Source organism: Podarcis vaucheri, assembly GCF_965113315.1.
Source record: "Podarcis vaucheri genome assembly, chromosome: 7".
NCBI classification, from domain to species: domain Eukaryota; kingdom Metazoa; phylum Chordata; class Lepidosauria; order Squamata; family Lacertidae; genus Podarcis; species Podarcis vaucheri.
In genome coordinates, this window is record NC_138765.1 from 76039751 (window position 1) to 76054079 (window position 14329).

The 14329-nt window shown below is 46.3% G+C and overlaps 1 protein-coding gene across 1 annotated transcript; it reads left to right on the forward strand.

Moving 5' to 3' along the window:
* The first annotated feature begins 3719 nt into the window (after positions 1 to 3719).
* Positions 3720 to 14329, forward strand: TNFRSF4 (TNF receptor superfamily member 4). Its single transcript, XM_082233094.1, has 7 exons — positions 3720 to 3986; positions 6038 to 6160; positions 7836 to 7937; positions 8976 to 9042; positions 9815 to 9960; positions 11503 to 11646; positions 13305 to 14329. Exons 1-7 carry the CDS (start codon positions 3791 to 3793, stop codon positions 13376 to 13378), a joined length of 852 nt encoding a protein of 283 aa, XP_082089220.1. The 5' UTR covers positions 3720 to 3790; the 3' UTR covers positions 13379 to 14329.

Sequence of the window (14329 nt, forward strand, 5' to 3'; positions counted from 1 at the left end):
CTGTGTGTGTGTTTTATTATTCTTTCAAACACCCCCTGCTTTATTTAAACAAGGAACCTGTGGTCCTCTAGATAAGATTGCTGGATCCCCATCAGCCCCAGCCAGCATCACCAATGGTCAGGGATGTTGGGAGTTGTAGTCCAGCAATGTTTGACGTGACATGGCAAATAAGGACAAAAGGATTGGGAGGGAGAAGGAAAAAATGCAAGCCCAGGCACCAGTTCTTAAAAAGTCACAGCTCTTATTAGAACCAGCTGGGATTGAAATGCTTCATGGAGCCTAATATGTTTCATCAGTTTTTAATTCTCAGTTTTAAATTACTGTAACGTAACCCATTCTGGGACCTGCTGGGGAAGGGCACATCATAAAAATTATAATAATAATTTGGAGGGGTTCAGGCTTTCCATCTTGGGACTAAAGGCTCCTGGGAAGGGGGAAGAGCCAATCAGAAAGGAGTCTCCCTGCTGTGTCTCTGCATGAGTAGCTGTTCTGCCTTCTGTTAAGACTAATTAAAACAGGGGCTGCTGTTTACACATCCAAATCACATCAGCCATGGCCAGCATGACTAATGGTTGGTGTTGACATGAATTGGGAGTCCAGCAACTTCTGGAGGGCTGCAGATTTTCATTCCCAATTTTAACAGCTTGTATAAATGCTTTAGGGGGTGCTCCTTTGGGCATATGGGGAAGAAAAGCACACTTGAGTGATGAGTGCATGCAGAGCCTCTGCACTTGCTACTGTTCAGGTGGGAAGAGATGGGGGTGGCCGTTTTCTGCCTGAGACTCCAGTGAGCTGCTGCCAGTCAGAGCGGTAGATTATCCTGGGCAAGAGGGTCTGATCTAGCAGGCGGCATCTTGTGTTATTGCTATGACTCACTGCTTTGCAATTGTCTCCTGGCTGGCTGCATACAGCAGCCTTGCTCTGTATGGTACTGGTTTTAAACCAGTTGCCCGAGTGTCTCAGTGCTCGTGGGTTCACCTGCAAACTGGAGAAACTTGTGGAAGTCTTTTTCACATGCACCACAACCCAAGTACACATTGCAACCTGTCAGCTACCATAGGATACTTCTTTCAAGCTTATCTCCAGCAGAAGGCAAGGTGACGCAGCAAGCACTACGTTGGTGAACCCTGGTGAGCTTTCAAAAAATGAAAATGCAGAGGAAAGGGGTCAGGGAGGTAAGGTTGAGTCTTTTAAATGCCAGAGGGAGCATTCAAAAAGATGGCGCTGTTCCCTCTCGGGAACACGCACTGGGCAGTCCTTCCTTTGGGTAGCGCTCCTTATCGATGTCCCATGAATGGTTGTAGCTCAGCGGGACAGCATCTTCAGAGGGTCCCAGGCTCAGTCCCCAGCACTACCAGGTAGGGTTTGGAGGGACCTGCCTGAAATCCCGAAGAACTGCTGCCAGCCTGTGTCAACAGTACTGAGCTAGATAGACCAATGGTCTGAATTGGGGTAAGGAGCCTCTTGTTTTCCTATTTAAAGGAGCCCTTCATTCAGAACCATGAAGACCACGCTTCTTTTTTTAGTTGCAGGGGAAGAGCTGTTGCATGTTGGCAGAGCACCTGCTTTGAGTGCAGAAGGTCCCAGGTTCAATCCCTGAAATCCTGGAGACCTGTTGAAACTGAACCATATGGATTGGAAGGGGAGGGCAATGAGGCCAAGGTTCCCCATGCTGTCTTTTGAGCATCTGGGCTGCCTTCAACATTTGTTTTACTCAGAGTAGACCCATTGAGATGAATGGGCATGACTAGCTTGGGCCCATTAATCCCAGTGGGTCTGCTCTGAGTAACAGTGGCAGCTGGTCCATGAGGGCAAATGGGGCACTGCCACACCAACCTATTTGCAGACAGCACCCACCTTGTTGCATTTGTACAACTGAGGAGGAGGAGGATGAAACTAGAATGAGTTTCCTCTGCCTGCCGCAGAATAATTGGGACTTTACCTTTCTAGAAGTGCTGGTATCAGCATAATTTCTCTTCCGGTCCTTTTTCTCCGGCGAGGCCTGCAAGTTTTGCTCACTGCAGAATGAGGCTTCCGAGACAAGCAGGAAAAGTTCGGTCAAGGGCACCAGAAGATCTTACTCAAAGTCCACCTAGCTTAGCGCCCTGCTTCCAAGGGGGCCCGGCCCGGTGGTCCTACAAAGACCACACTCAGCGCCTGTAGGGCAAATAACCCCTTTCTGCTGGTACTGCACAGCAGTTGACATTCAGAGGTATGGAATAGACAAATCTCAGAAAACCATAGGATCACAGGGTCTTCTAATCCGCTCTCTGCAATGCAGGAATTGCAGTGAAATAACCCCTGACAGATGGACAATGTGACCCTTATTTTGTTATTGTTTAGTCGTTTAGTCGTGTCCAACTCTTCGTGACCCCATGGACCAGAGCATGCCAGGCACTTCTGTCTTCCACTGCCTCCCGCAGTTTGGTCAAACTCATGCTGGTAGCTTCGAGAACACTGTCCAACCATCTCGTCCTCTGTCCCCTTCTCCTTGTGCCCTCCATCTTTCCCAACATCAGGGTCTTTTCCAGGGAGTCTTCTCTTCTCATGAGGTAACCTCCCATTAAGGAGTGTTCGCCACCTTCCCAGGTAGTTAGTCTTAATGTTTAGTTGGAATTCCATTTCTTATAATTTGAATCCATTGGTTTGAGCAGCAGAAAACAACCTTGCTCCATATTCAGATAGTTGAAGTTGGCGGTCGTATCTCCTCTTTTCCAGGCTAAGCATGCCCAACTCCCTCGACTGTTCCTCATAAGGCTTGGTTCACAGACCCTTGATCATCTTGGTTGCCCTCCTCTGCACACGTTCCAACTTGTCAATATCCTTCTTAAATTGTGGTGCCCAGAACTGAACACAGTACTTCAAGTGGGGGTCTGACCAAGGCAGAACATAGCGATACTATTATTTCCCTTTGTCTGGACACTATACATCTGTTGATGCAGCCGAGAACTGGGCTACCTTCCCCGTCGCCCCCCGCTGCATCACATTGGTGACTCATGACAGCAGTCACGAAATTTAAAGATGCCTGCTTCTTGGGAGAAAAGAAATGACAAACCTAGACAGCATCTTAAAAAGCAGAGACATCACCTTGCCAACAAAGGTCTGTAAAGCTATGGTTTTCCCAGTAGTGATGTATAGAAGTGAGAGCTGGACCATCAAGAAGGCTGATCGCCGAAGAATTGATGCCTTCGAATTATGGTGCTGGAGGAGACTCTTGAGAGGACAGATCGTGAAGCTGAGGCTCCAATACTTTGGCCACCTCATGAGAAGAGAAGACTCCCTGGAAAAAACCCTGATGTTGGGAAAGATGGAGGGCACAAGGAGAAGGGGACGACCGAGGACGAGATGGTTGGACAGTGTTCTTGAAGCTACCAGCATGAGTTTGGCCAAACTGCGGAAGGCAGTGGAAGACAGGAGTGCCTGGCGTGCTCTGGTCCATGGGGTCACGAAGAATCGGACACGACTAAACGACTAAACAACAACAAGACCCCTAGATCCTTTTCGCATGTCTTTGGCTCTGGCTCCCCCTACTGTTGGGCTCCCAACCTGTCGCAACGCACACCAGGCACCGCTGGTTGAAAACAAACTACAGTAATGTAAGCTGGTGAGAGAGAAGAAATGCTGATCACTACAATTTACTCAAATAAACGGAATGAGTGTGAGCTGACTCAGAAAGAGGAAATGGATTTTGGTCTCCATTTAGAAAGAAAAACCCAGCAACAAAGGTCTTCTGCTGGGAACTTCCCTCTGGTTCAAGGCTGAAATTTGCCAGTCAGCCTCCAGAGTCTGCATGCTTTTCTCTTCCTGCTCTGCTTCGATGAAGACAGCAACTGGCACAGCCACGCTGAAGCTGGCCATGAACTACAGCCTGGGACTCGCTCTGCTCTTGATCTTCATTTTGCCCATGCAAACCGTGGGGGGCTTAAAGTGTGCCCAGAATGAATACCCGCTTTGGAACTCGAAGTGCTGCAGGAAATGTCCAGCAGGTAACTTAAGGCTGAAGGGAGGGTGTCAGGTGGTTGCCAAAGTCAGGTGGATGCTGTTGAACCCCAACTCTCTCGCATCAACCCCCAACCAGTTTGGCCCAACAGATGGGGAAGATGGGTTGTGCGATCCAACATCATCCAGGGATGTCTGGCATTTGGAGGAGCCATACGGACTAGAATGTTAGTTAGCAAAAAGGACTCCGAAACACAACAGAGGCAGGTAATCTGTGGCTCCCCAGATGTTGGGCTGCAATGTTCATCATTCCCCCAGCCAGCTTGGTTCAAGGCAACACCTGGTGGACCACAGATTCTCCAGTTGAGGTTAAATGGCAAAGAGTGTGTGTGTGTGTGTGTGTGTGAGAGAGAGAGAGAGAGAGAGAGAGAGAGAGAGAGAGAGAGAGAGAAAGAGAGAGAGAGAGAGAGGAAGGTTGCTTTCAGACTTGTTTATTGAGCACCCATCCTGATTTGTTTGCGGGGAGATTAGACCAGAGGTTCCCAAACTTTGGTCTTCTGGCCACCCATGCCTCACTCAGGGGATTCGCACCCCATCTGTGGATTTGCGGTTGAAGGAGGAGCTGACACACCCGTCGCGTAAAAGATCCCCATTGATTTTTAAAACTGTGTTGTTATTGCTTCTTTCATTTCTCTTCTTGCATTACGGTCTGAAGTCTATTGGAATTCAAGTTGCAATACAGTGGTACCTCAGGTTACATATGCTTCAGGTTACATACGCTTCAGGTTACAGACTCCGCTAACCCAGAAATAGTGCTTCAGGTTAAGAACTTTGCTTCAGGATGAGAACAGAAATCAGGCTCTGGCGGCATGGCGGCAGAAGGAGGCCCCATTAGCTAAAGTGGTGCTTCAGGTTCAGAACAGTTTCAGGTTAAGTACAGAGCTCCGGAACGAATTAAGCACTTAACCTGAGGTACCACTGTACAATCAGATCCAACATCTAAGAGATGTATTTGATGCAGCAAAAATATAATGAGAAATGATACAGCATCTAGCACAGTGCACTGCAATTGGTGCAGAAGGAGAAGGGAAAGAGGGAGTGGTCCAGCAAGACCCGTAGCCATTTTTCCATGGGTGGGAAGTAGCAGTGAGAGCTGGGAAAGCACTGGATTAGACAACGCCAGGTATTTACCGAGCAATTCCTTCCGAGTTGTTTGTGGGGTGGTTAGATGTTACATCAAGCAGATCTTTATCCCATGCCTTTCTTGCGTTTCCCCATCAGTTTCCTCATGGCAAAACCTCTGAACCTTTTATCGGAGTGGGGGGGGGGGCGGGTTGCAGAAAGAAGGTTTCGTGCATAAGAGCGCCAACTATGCAACCTTGATTTGCCGGCATGTGCTTAAATCCAAAAATAGTGATAATCTGGATTACAGGGAACAGGAGGGAAGACCCTATAATGGAACGGGATTTTGGTATTCATTTATTTATTGCAATGCGCTCTTTGTGGGGCTGCAGTGGAAGAAGACTGAGAAACTTTGATTGGTCCCAAATTCAGCAGCCAGATTTCTGGTTAGCTTTCTGTATAGATAACCCCTGTTTTAAAACGGCTTTAGTGGCTGCCATTTCATTTCTGGGCCCAATTCAAGGTGCTCACATTGGTGTTTAAAGCCTTCCGTGGCCCAGGCCCCGAATAACTGAAAGACCATTTCCTTCCCTGCAGACCCTCTGAGTTGGTCTGAGGGGGACCCTCTTGGTAGTCCTTCGTCCTTAGAGGTTCAGTGAGGGTAGCAGCCCAGGAGAGGGCCTTCTCTGTGGTGGCCCCTCAGTTGTGAAACTCCCTCCTCATGGAGGTGCGCCTGGTGTCTTCACCACACAGCTTCCACTGAATGCTGAAGACACACCTCTTCACCCTGGATTTGAGGTGTACAGTATATTTTTCAGGCCCACTTTTTGTGATTCCACGTTGTTCCAGACTGTTTGGGCGAAAAGACAAGAATCCTAAACATCCAGCTACATTTGAAACGTTTGGGGATTGTTTCACCAGTGTGTGTCTCTGCCCTTCGCCCCTTTTCCTCAGCACCCCTTTTTCTTCTGTTTAGGAAAAGAGTTGGCAAAACGTTGCACGGTGTCTACCGACTCAACCTGTGAGCCATGCGACCACGGCTATTACAATGAGGGCTACACCGAATCGAGGTGCAAGCGTTGCACAACCTGCTCCAAAGGTGAGGTCCTGTTTACAGACACACACAAATGTGCCTCAGAATACATGGGGAAATGAGCATGACTGGGAATGGGAAGAAATGAAATTGACAGATCTGTTGCCCCAGAAGACAGAGTAAGGCCAGACTAAACTTCAGGTGGTGATGATGATGATCATCATCATCATATCTATGAGTTGGGGTGCTAAGATAGGTGCTAGACCCCTCATCCCAGCAAGCATTAGAATTTATTCAAGGTGTCTAATTCTTGGAATAGCCAGGCTAGCATCCTGGTGAGGCTTGGTGTGAGATGGCAAATCCCTCCCTCAAGGGCAGAGTTTGGAGTTGAAAGGGGCAGTTGCATGACTTAGAAATAAAGCAGCAAACTGGAGAGAGAGTCAGAGCAATGTTTGATTTCTGTTTGAATCCAAGGCTGCGGCTTTGGAAGAAACAAGACCCTTTTGTGGTGTTAATGCTGTGAACCCCTCCACTGCAGGCTCAGCTTGTAAATAAACCATAGATCATAAAGACACCACAGTCTCCGCTGTGCCTCATTCCAAAGGGAAACACGAACACTGGGATATTGCGCTGCTCAGAGACTGGGGTGGAATACAGCACATTATTATTTAGACTGGTGGGTTTTCTTTCAAAGAGTGGTGGATATCTTCAACAAACACACCATTATGATGTTTGAGGCAGCTTTATTTGGACATAATAACTGCAGGGAGGTAAAGGGGTAAAGGTACCCCTGACCATTAGGTCCAGTCGTGACTGACTCTGGGGTTGCGGTGCTCATCTTGCTTTACTGGCCGAGGGAGCTGGTGTACAGCTTCCAGGTCATGTGGCCAGCATGACTAAGCTGCTTCTGGCAAACCAGAGCAGCACACGGAATGCTGTTTACCTTCCCACTGGAGTGGTACCTATTTATCTACTTGCACTTTGACATGCTTTCGAACTGCTAGGTTGGCAGGAGCAGGAACCAAGCAATAGGAGCTCACCCCGTTGCGGGGATTCGAACCACTGACCTGATCGGCAAGTCCTAGGCTCTGTGGTTTAACCCACAGCGCCACCCGCGTCCCTAGACACCAGGGAACCCCCCCCCCCAAAAAAAGGCCTGTAAATTACACAGGCTTTTATAGAGGCATTCACAGGCCTTAGCTTTACATGTGCATAGATATTAGGTTAGGTTCTCAGAGGCAAAGCATGCTTGCATTATCAGGGCTGGACGCCTGATTCAGCGGGAAGAAATGGTGCCTACTTTCTGTCAGACTATCTCAAGGCATAGTCCTTCCTGCACAAACATTCTTGACATGTCCTTAAGACACTCTGGGTAAGGAGGTTCTCCTAAAAATATCCTCTCGCACACTCGTGTGCACCTCTCATCACATGTAGCCTATCTATCCCAGCATATACTATAATTCCCACTACATCTTCTGGGACCGGAATGGAGATTCAGAATCAGCCCTCCAGACTCCTAATGGAAGTGCCTTACGCTCTGTCTGCTCTGAGCATAGGCTCTCAGCCAAATCCTGATCCCTGGGACCTCTTTTCTGCTGCCACTGATCTATGGCATCTTTCCCCCCAAATCTGCTTTCCACCAGATCAGGCCAGTGGTTTATCGCCTACAGGAGCGGGGAGCTCCTTCTTTTCAGCTAGCACATCTCGTTCCATCTTCATTTTTTTCTTTTTTCTTCTACAGACAAGGGACTCCAGGAGAAGGAGTCATGCAAAACAACCTCCAACACAGTCTGCACATGCCTCCCAGGCCATTTTCCAGCCAGTGGAAATTTTGGCGAAAAGAGTGAGTACTGAGTTTTCTGAAGTCCAAGGCCGGTGGTGGCCTGTCTAAATATATTGCTAGTGGAAGCCACTTCTCGACTGTTCCTAGCCAAAGTAGGAAGTGACATGCCCAGCACGAATCCAACCTGCTCCAGTATTGCCTTATTTCTTAGGGATTTATTGCAGATATTAATATCGCACAGTTTGAAGCGACTGGATGCATAAGAACTGACTCCTTTCGGGAGAAATCATTCTCCAGACCCATAAAGATATGATTCAAAGTTTTACTGGCAGAACTTTCTTTGTAACAGAATTAAAATATCAAATGTACATAAAAAATGTCTTGTGCTGTTCAGCACATGCTCAGCATCTTACAAAATATGAAATAATTTCAACTGACCTAGAAGCAGAGGTCTGTCTCTTCCCACAGCATCCATTTCTTGCCTGGAGCTGTTTTCTCTCTCTCAGCCAGAGAGGGTCTTTCACTTGTTCTTATTTCACAGAGCCTTGAGACAAAAGACACAAAGGCAACTCCTCACAAAATGGAGATTTGCAACCCAATACCTTCATTGCATGATCTAAGGTTACAACACTCACACGTTCGCTACCAAAGAACATCAGTTAGTTAGTTAATAATCAACTCAGCAAGAGCTCAGAGTGCTCTTCTGGGCTTTCATAATGGGGGATAGTCCCCACGTTAAACCTTTTCACCAATACACATTTAGGCATTCTAATTTCAGTGTCAGTTATTAAACTATTAAAATTAACAGGGCTATCCACACTTACCTTTCCTCTGTACTTTGCAGGCATGAGCCAAGCACTTGTTTGTTTGTTTGTGCAGTTTTTCCCACAAAAACCTGCACCTTACAGCTGAATGGGAAGAAACGTTAATCCACGGAAAACCTGAATTGCTTGTTTGTTGTGATTCAGCTTTAAAGAGCAGGTTTTTGCAGTGAAAGCTCTGGAGCTTTAAAGTGTGGCCCAAAGTCCAGGGCAAAATTAAGTGTGGACAAGCCATTAGCTTGCTTTTTAAAAACTGTTTTGTTTCTTATCATTTCAGTCTGTAAACCTTGTCCCAGTGGGCAGTTTCTCAAAAGAGGGGATGTGAAATGTCAATCTTGGCCAGAGTAAGTATTGTCCAGCAAAAGATCATGTTTAAGGGCAGCTGATGTTGGTAGGGTCAGCAGAACTGGGATAGATAGATGACAGACAGACAGACAGACAGACAGACAGATACTCAGATTTACATTTATTTATTGCATTTATGTACATTTTCTTATAAGGAATTCTCCTCTCCCCATTTCACCCTCACAACAACCTGGTGTGGCAGGTTAGGCTGAGAGACAGTGACTGGCCCCAAGGTCATAACCATTTTATTTTATAAAACAAAACATATACTTGTTAATAGCAAAATAGACTTCACATGTATAAAAGCTCATAAACCTCCATAATTAAAACATATATCAACAACAATAACAATTTTGTAGTCATTTTTATAATGACTTCAAAAGTTTTAAGTTGTTTAAAACTGTTCTAATATTGTGTTTTCATACTAATGTCATGTTTTACTTGTTGTAATTGTAACTGCTGTAGTCTTAAACATACACACCCTCCGGTATTAAAAGTAGTATGCTTAGCGCTTTAGGTCGGGTACCAAGAGAATCCAATGAAGGCATTAAATTATATGCATTTAAAAACGTAATTGAACAATCCCATTAAAACAAGATATATAAAATAAAACTGGAGACTTGGGGTCATGAGATCAAGGGAACACCTGTGCAAATGGGTGCATCTTTGAAAACCGGCAGAATGCCAATACAGATGGGGCCTGAATTATCCTAAAAATATTGAAATGTTCTTCTTCTTTTTTTGCTCACAACTTTTCTCTGTGGATCCAAGAGTGACGACTGTCACACGTCAGCCTAGTTCAGAACGAGGGCCTGGTGTGTCGACTACGGACCCCACATTTACTCGCGCTGTTTCATCCACTCATGTGAAAGTGATGGATCCAGGAGTATCCGGAGCATTTGGACCCGAGAACCGGAGTAAGGGGGATAAATGCTGATTCCTCTGCTAATTTCTCTTGTTCCATTGCTTTCAATGGGGGGGGGGTCACCAATATGGTGTCTGTAGGTGCAATGGTGCCCTTAAGGTCTTTTCCTGGTGCTCACAAAGACTCTAAGCCCCACCCCATTGAAAATGATGCAGAGCTGAAGGAGGAAGTTGGAAATGCGACACTCTTCCCCACTTCCTTTTTCAGCTCTATGTGCTTTTCAAGGCTCAGGTTAACCCGGCTGGCTCCGCCAATCACCCAACTCACTTTTCCAAAGGATGTGTGTGTGCTCACTTTCTCTCTTTCTGTCTCTTGGGCGAAGGGAGAAGCGACCAGAGGAGCTGCTCAAAAGTCCAAATGTACCCCCCAACCAAAAAATGTTGGCACCCCCGCTTCTAGTTTTCCATGGGCTCACTCTGGCCTGTACTTCATTCTTTCTCAATCCCATTTTAAAGTAGATAATCTACACATATTCTGCAAAATATACATTTCTTTAAACTTACCCCAAAATGACTTAATAGATGCAGCAATTCCAAAACATGTAGGGTTGGGCCCAGACTGTGGGTTATAGCCAATGCTACCCTACTCAGAGTAGACCCATTGAAATTAATAAATCTTAGTTAGCCATGAGTGTCATTGAGCACCTGCCCTGAAGTTATCAGACCCACTGAAGTTAATGGATATAACTTAGGGCCATTCATATTAATGTGTCTCAGTATCCATGATTAAATGGGACGCGGGTGGCGCTGTTGGTTAAACCACAGAGCCTAGGGCTTGCCGATCAGAAGGTCGGCGGTTCAAATCCCCGCCATGGGGTGAGCTCCCGTTGCTCGGACCCTGCTCTTGCCAACCTAGCAGTTTGAAAGAACGTCAAAGTGCAAGTAGATAAATAGGTACCACTCCGGCGGGAACATAAATGGCGTTTCCGTGCGCTGCTCTGGCTCGCCAGAAGCAGCTTAGTCATGCTGGCCACATGACCCGGAAGCTGTACACCGGCTCCCTCAGCTAATAAAGTGAGATGAGCGCCACAACCCCAGAGTCAGCCACGACTGGACCTAATGGTCAGGGGTCCATTTATCCATGATTACCAGCAATCCATGATTTATCCATGATTACCAGCAATCCATGATTTATCCATGATTACCAGCAATCCTATCCATGATTACCAGCAAGTAATCCCCATTGAACTAAATGGGCTTGCTGATGAGTCGATAAGCATAAGCTTGTATTTAGGGGCACTTTGCGCCCATTGAAACCATAGAATGGTAAGAGTTGGAAGGGGCACAAAGGGACATCTAGCCTAACCTCCCACAACAGGACTTAAGTCATGTTTCCAAACTGAATTTGAAATCTATTTCCCCTTTTTCAATCATCCACACCTTTTTTCTTTTTTAATGGGGAATTCGGAACTTCTCTGAGTCACTCCGAGGTGGCATTTGGAGAGTTAACTCCTAGCTTAATAGCTGGTGCAATGAGCCCTTAAAATCTTCCCCCTGACAGCTTTAATGTTTGACCTCTCTCCTCTGTCTTTTAGTGTTGGTACTGATCATCTCCATCACTGCAGTGCTGCTTCTTGCAGTGGGAGGGGTGGCCTATTTTCTAATTTGGGGAAAATCCAAGAGGAAAAAGGTGGAGGTCAAGGCAAGGACTGAGGCGCTGTCAAGAATGCTTCAGGAAGGTATGTCCAGAGCGAGAATGAATGACACAAAAATCAAACATGTTACGTTTGCTTCATGTTACTTTCTTTCAGGTTACGTCCCGTGGCGACCCGGAAGTACTGGAAAGGGTTACTTCCGGGTTTTGCCGCTAGTGCATGCACAGAAATGCTAAATCGCGCTTCGTGCATGCGCACAAGCACCAAATCGCACCGCGCACCAGCACAGATACGGCGCTTCAGGTGGTGCTCTTTTCATGTTGCGAACGGGCCTCCAGAACGGATCCCATTTGCAACCGGAGGTACCACTGTATTTATTTATTCATTTGTTTATGTATTGCATTTACATCCCACTTTTGTCTCCAAGGAGCTCAAGGTGGCAATGCATAGTTCTCTCTTCTGCTTCCGTTTAACACCCCCCCCCCCACACACACAACAACGGCCCTGTGAGGTAGGGAAGTCTGAGAGGCAGTGACTGGCCCAAAGTCACACCCAATGAGCTTTGTGGCTGAGTGGGGGATTTGAACCCTGGTCCTAGCCTGACACTCTTAACTACTAAACCACACTGGCCATGCGCTTTCTGAAACAATATGCAAACCGAAACACAGCTAGCCTTCAAAACTCCTACGGAGAGCTGCAATTCCAGGAGTAGTTTAACCGTCAACCCCTATCCTCCCAGGGAACTCTGGGAATTTCAGCTCTTTGAGGGGAGTAGCGGGTCTCCTAACAACAACCAGCACCTTTAACCAAATTACAACTCCCACAATTCTTTGGGGGCAGCCATGACCGTTTAAAGAGGTATCGCAGCACTTAAAGTGAATGTGGCTTCGGTGAAGCTTCCCAAACCTGATGTCCGTCAGAAACTGCTGGACTATAACTCCTGTCGCCTGGTTGGAGCTTTTGGAAACCAGAACCCAACAATTTATAGATGACCACCTGTTCTTTGGCTCTGATCTGAATCAGAAAGTCCATGTTCTAAGATGACCTTCTCCAGTTTTAGAAACAAGATATGCTTTCTGCGCACAGGTTTTCCCTCACACCTTATCCATACCCTGATTTAAGCTGGACATCCCGGAATTACAGATGTCATTCTTGGCTTCTGATTGGATCCTGGAATGTCCCTTTTTTTGGTTTGGCGCTCTGGCACGAGTGAGCTGGCTTGCGCCAGTGCACCAGAACAAAAGGGGTTCGGTTTTTGTCTCGCGCTCTGACACTGGTCAACTGGTTCCTGCAAGAGCTCGGGACCAAAAAAACCCAAGCATCCGAATTTGGATCATCCAGATGTTGAAGCGTATGCTTACCTGTCTTCTTTGTCACGGCTAAAATGGCCGCTGTTTCTTTAATGCTTAAAAAAAGATGGGTCAGCATGAGTCAGCGGTCTGCACCAGGTTGTATATATAGAGTGAGAAATGTTAATTTGTTGTTGGGTTGGTTGGTTGGTTAGTGAAAGCTGGTGGTGATGTGTGTACAGTTGGTCAGTCACTTTTGCACAAAGACTTTTAAGAATAAAAGCAGAAAGCACTCTGCAAGGATATTCTTGTGGACTCTTTTGTGCCGACAAGGGTCTGAGGACCAGGCTGAGGAGACAAAGGGAGGTCAGAACCCTTTCCTTTTTTTTTTTTTTTACAAACACTGACATTCTCCACCTTCACCTATGCAATTCCCTCCTCCTCATCTTTCAGACGGAAGAAGCAGTTACCGAATTCCCATCCAGGAGGAGCAAGTCGACAGCAAATCAACCTTTGTGCAAAACTAACCTTCCCCAGGATGAAGAAGAAAAATTCGCAACTTTAACCTCTGAGCCAGAAGTCATGGACTTCAAGATTCCCCTCCCTTTCTCCCCGGATTTGACCCCTGGTCATTCTTCCTCCCCTCCCCCCTTAACACCCCTTTTTCATTTTATTCATATTTTAAAGCCGTGTTTCTCAGCTAGGTAGGCATATGAAGATCTTGGGTGTGTTTGTTTCAACAGCAACAACAAAGTAAATATACGTAAATAAGAAAAATCAAAAGTCACAAAATTTCAATCCATTTGAAAATTCAAAAGAACGAATTAGGGGAGCCAGGTTTGAAAGGAGTGCGGTGGGATCTTTTATTTTAGCTACAAGCGGCTATTAAAAAAATAAAATTGAGAAACACTGCCTTAAAGCAATATTCTAGAACGCCTGATATTGCTGGACTACAACTCCCATTGTCCCTGGCCATTGGCCATGCTTGCTGGGGCTGATGGGAGTTAGAGTCCCAGCAACATGATTCTTCACCTCAGCCCTATAGATCTGTGTTGGCATCAGTGCCTTAACTTACATTAAAGTGATAACAATGCATTGTTAACGTTCTACCGATTTGGTAGATCTAGTATTCCCCCTCTTTTAAAACAAATTCATGTCTGGAGGATAACCTCTTCCACCAGCCCCAAGGGATTCCTTCCACATTGGAAAGGTGAGCTTGGCGGCATTAGGGATGTTTAGTTACCTGTATCAGGTTGGACTAAGCGAGGATCCCTTTAGTAATAATAGTTCAAAAACCATCAGTAGCTTACACTTGGGGTCGACCCATTGAAACCAATGGGAGCCAGGTTAGTCTAGAACTCAGGAATAGATTCAAGACAGCCAAAAAGAAGTACACAGCGTAATAGACTGTGGAACTCTCTCCCACAAGAGCCAGTGGTGACTTTAAAAGAGAGGAAATCCAATGAGGAGTAGGCCTT

Coding starts and splice junctions, on each gene's coding strand:
- TNFRSF4 (XM_082233094.1), top strand. CDS start 3,791: ATGCTTTTCTCTTCCTGCTCTGCTTCGATGAAGACAGCAACTGGCACA. Junction 3,987..6,037: donor CTGCAGGAAATGTCCAGCAG/GTAACTTAAGGC, acceptor TCTTCTGTTTAG/GAAAAGAGTTGGCAAAACGT. Junction 6,161..7,835: donor TTGCACAACCTGCTCCAAAG/GTGAGGTCCTGT, acceptor TTTCTTCTACAG/ACAAGGGACTCCAGGAGAAG.